Raw genomic sequence first — 12,062 nt, 5'->3', positions numbered from 1 at the left:
ATGAAAACTTTGAATGGATTATTTAAGAATATTCTTTTAAGTGGTTAGGATTTGCCACCTTAACCTGTTAGCGTGAGATACAGTCTCATAACTGATACAGATACTGATACACACTAACTTTTAAGCATCTCACACTATGTTCCAGGAACTTATTACAGGTGAAACCAGGAGCAACCAAGCTAGCAGCAGAGAATTATGGGTAATTCAAATCCTTACCTGGTGTTCCATAATATCGAAGGGTGACTTCATGAGTCTTAACTTCCCCAGCAACATTCTTTGCCATGCACTGATAGATGCCTTGATCAGTTTCTTGAGTATTTTGGATCATCAATGTACCATCTTCAAGGAGATTTAGTCGGGTATCATCTTTCATGCTCAGTTCATTTCTGCACAGAGGAGTTTGTAAATACTTTGCTTATTAAATCATTAAGTATAAGTCGAGATATATTAGGGAAGGGGGAGGGAGAGAGGGTGTATTCAATCTAAAGAACCACCTACAAAAGGAGACTTATTTGATCTTCCATGGTGAAGCAAGTGAAGCTTCAACTTTAGGCTAGTGGCTCGACTTATAACCTACCCAACATTACTTGCACTCATAGAAACACTTAAAGAGAATCTGAAGTCAGATTAAAAATAGCTTTTTACCTTATATACATGTGAGGCATGTTTGCCCCAGCTAAAACGCCGCCATCCCGTGGCATAACGAGGGGTCTTTACCCCCCAAATCCCCCCTGCAAAACCCACAACTTTCTTGGTCGTGGATTTTGCTGCCCCTGTGCGCTTCCGTTTGAGGCAGAGCTATGAGCTGCAGCCCTGCCTCACACGCGTCTGTCAGCGGAGGATCTCTGCCTCTCCCCCACCCCCTCTCAGTGAAGGAAGACTGAGAGGGGCGGGGGAGAGGCGGAGATACGTGCTGACAGACGCGTGTGAGGCAGGGCTGCAGCTCATAGCCCGGCCTCACACGGAAGCGCTCCCCGGGCACCATGGAGGGGATTTGGGGGGTAAAGACCCCTCATTATGCCGCGGGATAGCGGCGTTTTAGCTGGGGCAAACATGCCTCACATATATATATATATAAGGTAAAAAGCCATTTTTAATCTGGCTTCAGATTCTCTGTAAAGGAAATTTAAAGGCAAAAAAAAGCAGTGTGCGTGTGACTTTCTAAAAGCCTTAAGAGTTCAGAGGTGATCATCATGAAAAAAAAAAAAAAAAAAAAAATCAGCAGACCTACAAATTTTTGCCATAATCAGTTTCTTACTTATCCATTAACATTAGACCTTGAGTGTCTTATATTAAGTATGAGTCAGGGTTAAGTAACTCTGTAGAAGGTCTGATCACCACCTGATGATTCATCTGACCACAGACTATCAATTAGGCTTCCCATGTGTTCTTTAGATGGGCGTATATTACTAAACTGCACACATTGGTTATAGCGTTTCACCTAAATTCACCAGTGTGTGAAAGTACATGTGACATCTATAATTTATGAATCCTAAAACAAGAGGCATTATGGTAGGTGAGCAAGTTTGACCTCATACTAAATGGGACAAGAAGAGACACTCCAATTTACTAGAAAATTCATTCATAAATATTTAAATTGCTCCCTGCCCAGGCCAAATGGCACACTGTTTATATTGTTCATATATGTTATTAATTAAAAAAAAATGGAAAAAAAAAACTTTATCGGGTTATTGGAGAATAGGCAAAAGGATCTGTACTAGCATTAGAAGGAGCACAGAAGAAAAAAATACATTTTGGCTTCAACAAACTGCCATTGTTTTCTGAACATGAACATACTTGTTCCGAAGCCAGATGATCTCTGGTTTGGGGTTGCCTTCAGCTCGACATGTGAAGTACACAGTGTTCCCAAAGGTGACATCCACATCTTGAGGTTCTGATGTAATCCTTGGCCGCTCTGTAAATGGAAGTCATTTAAGGTTTAATCAAGTTGCCGATTATAAAAAAAGGAAATTCCAATGGAAGGGTTTGCAAGGTCACAACAGAACATACTTGCGGGGCAGAATAAAGCCTCCTCTCTGAGCATTCTGTATCAGCGTTCTCCCCAGAATTTTTTCCAGCCAGGTGGCACGAAAAAGTAGCCAGGTGAGGCGAGATGAGAGAATGCAGGGCCAGTGCTTTTCTGCACAACTCTGCTTAAAGCAGAGGAGGTGAGCCGATAAAAGCCGGGTGCTCACCAAAACTAGCCGAGTGGAGCACCCGGCTAAAAGAGCCTGGTGAGAACACTGCTACAGTGGTCATAAGTGTTCTTTATCCACCATAAGCCAAGCCGGGAATAAATATGTATGAATAGAGCATTATCATTTGTTTGCAGCACTTTACAGAGAACATTGATCTACTAAATCTGAAAGGCTTTTTCCTTTAGATTGTAAGCTTGCAAGTGCAGGGCTCTCTCACCCTTTTGTGTCTTGGAATTTTCTATATCATGTTACATTTGTCAGTGTAATTACTATATGTCTACCTATTCTGCATTATGTACCAGTGTCTATAGTTTGTGTATACCATTGTCTGTATAATGGGCTCTATGTGTGTTTTTTACTCTACACAGTGCCATAAAATATGTTGGCGCTTTGTAAATCAATAGTAACAGTAATAAAGACTCTCAGAATCTAAAGTCAAAATCTCAATCCATGTGTGTGTGTGTGTGTGTGTGTGTGTGTGCGTGTGTGTGTGTGTGTGTGTACACTATGCCAGGTGTGTGTGTGTGTGTGTGTGTGTACACTATACCAGGTGTTTGTGTGTGTGTACACTATACCAGGTGTGTGTGTGTATGTACACTATACCAGGTGTGTGTGTGTGTACACTATACCAGGTGTGTGTGTGTGTGTACACTATACCAGGTGTGTGTGTGTGTGTGTGTGTGTACACTATACCAGGTGTGTGTGTGTGTGTGTGTGCATACAATATACCAGGTGTGTGTGTGTGTGCGCGCATACAATGTACCAGGTGTGTGTGTGTGTGTGTGTGTGTGTGGTGTGTGTGTGTGTGTGTGTGTGTGTGTGTGTGCATACAATGTACCAGGTGTGTGTGTGTGTGTGTGGGGGGGGGGGGGGGGGACAGGAGGTGGCGGAACAAATTAGCCCTGCCAGTTTCTTTTTGCAATACATGAGGATACTGGATCACACAAAGGAAACCCAAACAAACGAGGAGCGCAAACTCTGTGCAGATATTAACAAGGAACACCAAGAGCCCCCATAGTGTAATATGTACTGGTAAATGGTTACTAGATAGAGTAAATATTAATACTCACAAACCAAGGTTACCATTAGGCAACCACTGTAAAGGCAGGTGGGGAGATTTTCCTGACCCCACTCAGGAATAATAAGTCGCTCTCTGTAGATGAGAAAAAGAGGGTTCAACCCTCCACCCAGGTGTAGCATCTAAATAGATTTTCTGCACACTTCGCATTCAATTCAGATGCAAATCATATGCAAATCTGCTACTAATTATGCAAACAGGAAACTCAGGAGGAGGGGCTGGGAGCAGCTAACCTGATAGTTACATAGTTACAAAGTTAAGAAGAGGTGGGGGGAAAGGCTGCGCATCCCTAAACACATGCTGCAATTGAATGGTTAATTGCACAGGCATACACCGCCTCTGTCAGACTGAAAAATGCATGCCCTGCATCCAAGACAAGTGCTAACATTTATTAAGCTAGGAGGAACTTTAGCTTCCAATAAGGTTTACATGCAAAGTATATTATACTAGACACTTGTGCCACGGTGAGGCAAACCTCAGTGCAAGTGACCTAACCTAAATTTAAAACCTTGTGAGCAGCTAAGCAAAAAAAATGTGTAACTTACATTTTGTTGAACAGCGAGGAGAATGCCAGTGCATACCACTAAGGCTGCATCTGAAATGGCCACCAGCTCAGTGTGTAGCACCTAAATAGATTTTCTGCACACTTCGCATTCAATTCAGATGCAAATCATATGCAAATCTGCCACTACTTATTATAACGAAAGTAGCTGGCCCGGGAGAACGGAGACTCGTGCAGGACCGGCGCGGCACAGGATGGCTGCTGTGGGCTTGGGGAAGCCCCAGGTAAGTGAAACTTTTATTTTTTCAAATTTACAGTTCCGCTTTAATTAGGTTCTCCGTAGAGCTGATTAACTACCTCTGTGGATTTCCATAAATCATGCACTGTTGGAGGTACTTGAGGACAGGGTTGGGAAGCCCTTCTCTAAAGTATAAGTAAGGTAACTGATTTACAGCAACTAGTTGATAACCAGTGCAAATGGCTGCTGTGTCGAGCTGCTATCACTTGTGAAACCATTAAAATATAGTAAAGTCATTTTCCAGCCACTTGTCTTGGTGGCTCCGTTGACATGCCCCAATTGCCTGCCACAAACCCCTAAGCGCTACAAAATGTGAACAAGAATTGTGTAACTCACCGCAATTTAGCTCAGCTGGGGTAATAGTGGACAGAGACCTTCCCTGGAGCCTGCGTGGGTATTCACAAGTAGCAGCAGCTTGGGCATTACCCGATTCAGAATAAATCTTCAGTAGATCAGCCAACCACAGAATTTCACAGTCACAGTGCAGAGCATTTGAATCCAGTCGTCTGGAAGAGATCGGGTTATGCAATAAAACTTGTTCGGTTGTTAGAAAAAAGTGCTCAGCACCAAATCTACTACATACATTGAACTGCATACAATGCATGTTACTACGGTTGGTAGCAAATGCATGTCCTAGTGTACTGGCAGTTTTTTATATTGTGCTGGGTCAGCTGGCCTAATTGGTATCTAAACCGGACTTCAAGATGAACTTGTAAACCCCAGCTGAATCACTTTATTGCCAACCAGCATATCTCCAAGTTCTCTGCCATGCTTCTACACTGCCTGTAGGCCTGCAACTCACCTCAGTAATCACACTCCTCTACATGCACTCACACACATTGTGGTGGAGGTTTATATTCAAACTCTGGACTTGTTGCTGCTTGGGTATTGTTCTGCTCTTTGGCAGACAAGAGTGTTTAGCTTCTTCATGTATTTGTCTGTGTCATGGGGGTGGATGTACCTTTTCTGAGCATTGCTTTTTTTGCCAAGATGTAAAACTTTAGGCCTAAGCTATTAAAACATATAGTGTTGAGAATTAAAATGGTAAGTAAGCATTCTTAACCAAAAAAAAAAAAATCCCAAATTCTATTTATAGAGATGCAACAGGTGCATCACTAATGCCACAAATCTTTGACTTCCACCTCCAAAAGTAGGTTTTGCATCACTCGCAAGTAATGTGTGGTCTAATCTTCCATAGAAGTGAAAGGAAGAGGGACATTATGAACTTCCAAATGTTATAGCAACTCTACGGATTCCTCACTCCATTGCCTGACCACCAGCAAGTATTTAAAAGATGTAAAAAGGCCAACCAGCAGTTACATTGGAATTAATTAGCTAAAATAATTTTCTTAGACCAGGTACATCATATACATCACACTGTAAAAGTAATACAGACCAGCAGCTCACAACATATACTTACAGTCTCTTCATAGAATGCAGTTCACTGAAGGTGCCAGGAATCAGGTGAGTGATTCGATTGTTGTGAAGAAATCTACAAAAGGATGAAGGGAACAATAAAGTTACTATTACAGTTTACATCGCTAAACACTGAATCGCTAACAACAGTCTTCAATCAGACTCACAGTCTTTCAAGCTTGGGAAGGTGATGAAAAGATTCTGGTTCCAAAGTTTCAATATGGTTAAAGTGTAGATATCTGAAACAGACAAGGAAATCTGATAAATCATATCATAAAGATAGCAAAGCACACTTAATTATAGCAAGAAGCAGACTCCTCAGGAAATATGTTCTCTGAAGTCCAAGATATGTTACCGCCTTAGGATACTTCATAGGTAGCTATGTAGCTTCCTTACAGGTTTCATTTTTGTTAAGTTGTTGTAGTAGACCAACATCGTAAGTACATACAGTGCATGTTAACATTATCAGCCATTTAATTCCTTCACAAGTTGCCAAGCTCTAGACCAGTGGTGTTCAGGCCATGAAATGTGGAGAACTTTAAGTGTGACTTCCACCTTACTTTTAAGCTCACCATTATTGGCCCTGACCTTGTGACCCAGTAAAGGCTAATATTCCTGCAACCCCCTTATAAGTAACCCCCTAATTTACTGGCTTTTGACCCCCCTCACAAGTTTTCACAATAGAACAACATTCAGAACCTAAATAGGCGCTTTGTTTCTTTAATAAGGCATCAATCTCAGGTCTGCAAATTCTCTATGTAGATCATATAGCTTATGGTTTTGGAAACCCATTACTTTTATTCCTCCTCGTAAGTTAGCACTAGTGGTGTCTGCACATAGGCTCTCTGCTTCTCATTCCTTAGTGATAATAGAAATCAGTCAATCTTATTATTTCTACGCAGACCATCATTACCACTTCTTACAAAATAGGGCAACATACAGCGTTAGGGTTGCATGTTTTCCAAGAACGATAGTGAGATAGTTTGATACAAAAATTATTGCTCAACTATGACTGGCTAAACACAGACCTATTGTACCTCCTCCATTAAAGAGACTCTGAAGTCTTCTTTTTTTTAACACGTTTTTGTCATAAAATCCTGTTAAGCATGACTGCCCCCCTTGAATTGCCACATCCCTACGGCAGATGAAGGATTTATTGCAGTGTAATAGACCTGCAAAGTACTACGACTTTGCAGGTCACAGATTCTGCTGCTCTGGAAAGGCAAAGCTTCAGGCTGTAGCTCTGCCTCTATGCAATCAATCTCCGCCTCCTCCCCGCCCCTCTCAGTGAAAGAGGACAGAGGTGTGGGGAGAGGTGGCGATCAGCAGAGATTGATTGTGGAGGAGGCAGAGCTACAGCCTAAAGCTCTGCCTCTTCTAGGAAGTAAAGCCTTGCAAGCCCGGGAGCTTTGCAGGGCTATTACACGGTAATAAATCACCCATCTGCCGCGGGGATATGGCAATTCAACAGGGGCATTCATGCTTAAGAGGATTTTATGACAAAAACATGTAAAAAAAGAGACTTCAGAGTCTCTTTAAAGGGAACCAGAGGCTCCCCAAAAAAGCTTTTTATACATACCTGGGGCTTCCTCCAGCCCCATATGCACGGATCGCTCCCACGCCGCCGTCCTCTGCTGCCTAAATCCGCCGGTACCGGGTCCCGTCATGGCCGCCAGTCGACCGGCAGACACGGGCAATTGTCCGCATCACACGGCGCTCCCTCCATGTATGTACGCGTGAGGCTCCCTACTGTGCAGCCTCACGCATACATACATGGAGGGAGCCCCTGTGATGCGGACAATTGGCCATGTCTGCCGGAAGTGACGGGACCCGGTACCGCCGATCCAGAAAGCGGAGGATGGCGGCGTGGGAGCGATCCAGGCTTATAGGGCTGGAAGAAGCCCCAGGTATGTATAAAAGCTTTTTCTTTTTTTTTCTGTTCCTCTCTGGTTCCCTTTAAGTATGAGGGTTTAACTACACAATCTGCTCATAGTATTCTATATCTGTTGACCCTCATACTACATGGAGGCAGGAAAATTGGTCAGTGGTTGGCCAATCATAATTGAAAATGTGTACCAGGCTTAAGAATATGTGGAATATGTGGCTTAAGAATGAGGTTAGGCTAAAGTTCAATCATGCTGGAGTAAACAGTATGACTTCTATTTGCCTCTGTAATTAAGGAAGATAGCATTTATTAAAGCGGAATATAACCCTGCATTTCAACTTTGCTCTAAAATATTATTTACAGCATATTATATGCAAAAAGCATTTTTTTTTACTAGACAAGCATTGGAAGGGTTAAACACAGAGGTTTAAAGTTCCTGGAGAGATATGCAGAAGTTCAGATAGATACATTCTGTTTAGTTACATGTATCTATTGATAAATGTTACACACTCTTTGGCTGTCCTCCAAGTTCCTTCTCAGTCAGACAGATGAGTCACATTCAACACTTAGATACATTTATGTAAACAAAATGTATCTATTTCAGCTTCGGATGCGTCTGCAGAAATCTCCTGGAACTTTAAAGCCCTGTGTAACCCTTCCAATGCTGGTCTAGTAAAAAAAAAAAAATGCTGGTTGCATATAATATACTGTAAATAATGTTTTAGAGCAAAGTTGAAATGCAGGGTTATATTCCGCTTAAATTAAAAAACTGTGGTAAAGGGTTAGAGTCCTATTTGCTTGTAATGCTTTCTACATCCAGACAGGAAGTGAGCCAATCTCCCAACAAATCGATGAAGCTATGAAAAAAGCTTGTTTTGTAGAAATAAAAACCATTTAGATCCTCCATCAAGGCATTTTCTGGGCTTTATTTCTTTCCTCCAAGACTTCCAGGGCTTATTATCCAGGCGGTGAAGTCCACTGAGGTGTCAAGTGAAAGTAAACTACCAAATATGGCCACACAATTTCAAAGCCCAGAATATGCCCTCCCTATCCAAAATGATTTTTATTTATTATTCTTGGAACTGAGACTTGAATTGTCCCCAGCACTGTCCTATTTGTATATTATCACCTCACCTAGCTTAAACTAATATGGTCACTCCAATTACATTGTGGTGTACAAACATCATTTAGACAATTTGACTGGATGACATCTTAGTAACTCTATTCATCTTATTTTGGCAATTTAAAGTGTTCAAATTGGTAACTATATATATATCATATTTCAGATAGAAAACTTGAAAAAGGTTTGGGCCCAATTTATGTGCCAAAGTGTATGGCACACAAATCACCACAGGTAAAACCGAATCCTAAAGGCCATAGACTATGGTTGCCCTTATGCTGCCATCAGGTGCATAACTACAGGGAAGCCACCACTGCAACTGCAGGGGGGCCTAGAGCTGTAAGGATACCCTATTATTTCACTCCCTTCGATAATGGGGGTTCATCCTTCAGGTCGGTGTTTTTGTTACACTTGTTATGGATGTGACAATTTTGATGGCCACACTTGTTTTTTGACCCTTGCGAGATGGGCCCCCAAACTGTGAAGGTCACAGGGGTAAGCGAGGAAAAGTATGTGAACATTGGGAAAGCCCAATCAAAGTTTGCTGGGAGTCCCCAGGATTTGTAGTTACGCCCATGGGCACCATCTTGATTATACATCAAAGCAGGGAAACCCATATGACTACATTCACCTGCTGTGTCTCAGGCTTATTTTTTTTATACCTTTATTTATCAACCCTACAGGATATTCATGCATCAAAAAGGTACATACTCTCTGGAGGGCAATGCATAAAATGCATCTTGACTATAGATTTTAAAATTTGAAGATCATGCCACAAATAGCGTACCGGTTTCTGGTTAAAGATGACTAAACATATCACTTATTTTATTCACAGTGAGACCTGAACAATGGAAATTATAACCCCCCTTGCAGCACCAATAAAATACTCACTGGGTGCCTCTTATAAAGACCGTTCTTAGCAGATCAAAGACATGCATAATCTTATCCATCACGTATTATTATTCAAGTTAAGTGATAACAGTGGATTAAAATACAAGCAAGAAGGAAAGCCCTACCAGGTGGTGTCAGTAAGCTGCAGTGTGAGCACTAGAGTGAAGAGAAAAAAACAGACATTTAGAGACACAGACGGAATCATTAAGGACAAGGATATCAATAACTAATTGCCCAGACAAACGTTTTGTGAACTTGACTTTAGTATTATTAGAGACGATTTACATTACATGCAACATTCACCCTATCCTGTTACACATGAGTACAAAAGCAAACATAGCACATTCCTGGCATGCAAGAAATGTTCAAGAGCAAGAGAAATACATATATCAGAATGCAAATAAGCAGTTGTGTAGTATCTGCTGTATTTCGTACTGCATCATTTGACATTGAGTCCCATACACTTGCTTTGTTTCAACCCCTGAACCAAGGAAAAAGCTGACAAGTCTACCATGGCCTCAATTCATTAAGCAGTTCAGACTAGTCTACAGATGGTTTTAGTCTACAGATTTTCTGTCTACTGATGGTTTGGTCAATTTCATCAAAGGGTAATTCACTATTACCAAATGTTTAAGACCTGGTCTAAAACATTTGGTAATTAGGTCGGTAAAGCAGGGGAAATTATCAAAAGATGCAATGTACAAATGAGTAGCTATGACTGACATCCTTCCTCTGCATACAATTAAACTCCTGCATAATTAATTCAAAAGGTTCCATCCTCACATCTAAAATACCTCAGAGAATTACTTTACCTACAGAAATCAGCAGGTCTAATCTCTGTCTGAAAAAGTGGGCGTGGTTACTCCTTGTTTGCCTTTGTGAATTGTGTTATTACTGAATGTTAGACTAGGTCTAAAAACAGGTCTAAAACATTACACCAAACCATCAGTAGACTAAAAACCATCTGTGGACTACTCTAAACTAGTGAATTGAGGCATCAGCAACCATTTGTATGAATGAACCAAAAAAAACCACCATTGTAGCACCATGTAACACAGGTAGCTACTAGTGTGACTACACTTCGGTACACCTTAAAGCAAACCGTAAGTGAAAAACAAATGAGAAAATTATACATATACATATATATATATATATATATATATATATATACATATATATATATATATATACATATACATATATACATATATATATATACACATATACATATATACATATATATATATATACATATACACACATATATATATATATATATATATATATATATATATATTCTTAAATAACTCATGGAATCTCTGTCTTATTTTGCATCTAAAAAGTTCAAAATGTAGGTGTAGATGAATGATGACAATTTAATGTTTCTTAGCTCCCACAGAGAAAGATCTTGAACTACTGAACTTATCTTTTTCCTGCACTCAGCTCCCAAAAAAAATCAATCGATTGTAGCAGATGGAAAATAATCGATCAACTGGCGGGTGAGGAGTGAAGATAATTTGAAGGCCCATAGTGTTAGACTGCCTTGAGCAGTGCAGCGCTACGCTACCATCAATTAATGCAGAAGTGGTTTATTCATCAATGCATGTGTCAACACGATAATTGACAATTTTTTCTGGGTCGTGGAGTGTCCCCTTCATCATATCTCTCTCAAAAGGATTCAACCTTGGCGATTACTAGGATTGCTAGAGCTCTGCTGCAGCTGCTTGCTGTATGCACATCACTTGAAGTGAGTGTAGAGGAGTTCTTTACCCCAGAAGAATAATTATTTTGTTTATTCCTGAGCGGCAGACAGATTGTTGCCTAGAGCAACCTGTGCCTTGATAAAGGGACCCTACGCGGCTCATAAAGACATGCTTTGATACATGCATTGAAGAATAAAACACTTCTGCATTAAATGATGGTGTGCTAACTGACCTTGGACTTTTGAATCTTCCTCAGTGTGAGAAGCTCCTCCTGGTGAGATACTTACTTCTACAGCTCAATATCTCAATCATGTGTGTATTCTACAATATGAAGAATCCATCAGGGAAGTACAAAGCTTTCATTAGACTTTGTAATGCAATTACCAGTTGGTGGGAACTAGGATATTTGGTTTAGTCATCAAAAGAAGAACAAAGAACACAATTTAACTTTTCCAGTAACCAAGCAAAACCAAAATATTTTTATGCGTGGTGTTGGCATTCAATGGTTGTGTGCATGCAAAATGAAATATCAGTAGCTCAAGAGTGAAATTTCATGTCTGTGTGACCAAAAACTGGGAAGCTGCATTTTAGATTTCACAGGGATTAGATATTAAAGATCAATAAAAAGTAGGAATTCTCGAGAGTAGGCCACTTTGGAATTCAGTTGATTCCTAGAGGATGTTCACTCTACAGTGCCAAGATAACTGTAGAGGAGTTTCCTGCTAATTACTCTGTGATTCATTTTAGGAAACAATTCTCTGAAACCTGGACAGGACGCTTTGGGATACAGTCAGTCACCGGTTTAACATCTGTTAGGATAGGTTGCTGCTCTGTCTCAGTGCTGCTTGATTGGACATCACCATAAGCATCATGCGAGTATTCAGGTTGTGGACTAACCCACTCCTTATGGGAGATTCTCAGGGTTTTCTTTATTTTCAAAAGAACTGCATCTTTGTAGAGATCTCTTCCAG

At 40.7% G+C, this 12,062-nt stretch overlaps 1 protein-coding gene across 1 annotated transcript in view; it reads right to left on the bottom strand.

Moving 5' to 3' along the window:
* PXDN (peroxidasin) overlaps nucleotides 1-12,062 on the bottom strand; it is a 202,144-nt gene that overhangs the window by 57,020 nt on the left and 133,062 nt on the right. The window contains exons 5-9 of the mRNA XM_068280372.1: nucleotides 5,660-5,731; nucleotides 5,497-5,568; nucleotides 4,413-4,582; nucleotides 1,798-1,915; nucleotides 217-386 (exon numbers count right to left, since the gene is read on the bottom strand). Of these exons, the coding sequence (XP_068136473.1) occupies nucleotides 217-386; nucleotides 1,798-1,915; nucleotides 4,413-4,582; nucleotides 5,497-5,568; nucleotides 5,660-5,731 (602 nt within the window). The remainder of the gene's footprint in view (nucleotides 1-216; nucleotides 387-1,797; nucleotides 1,916-4,412; nucleotides 4,583-5,496; nucleotides 5,569-5,659; nucleotides 5,732-12,062) is intronic.

Source organism: Hyperolius riggenbachi, chromosome 4 (genome assembly GCF_040937935.1).
Source record: "Hyperolius riggenbachi isolate aHypRig1 chromosome 4, aHypRig1.pri, whole genome shotgun sequence".
Lineage (NCBI taxonomy): Eukaryota > Metazoa > Chordata > Amphibia > Anura > Hyperoliidae > Hyperolius > Hyperolius riggenbachi.
This window is presented reverse-complemented; position numbering and strand designations above follow the sequence as displayed.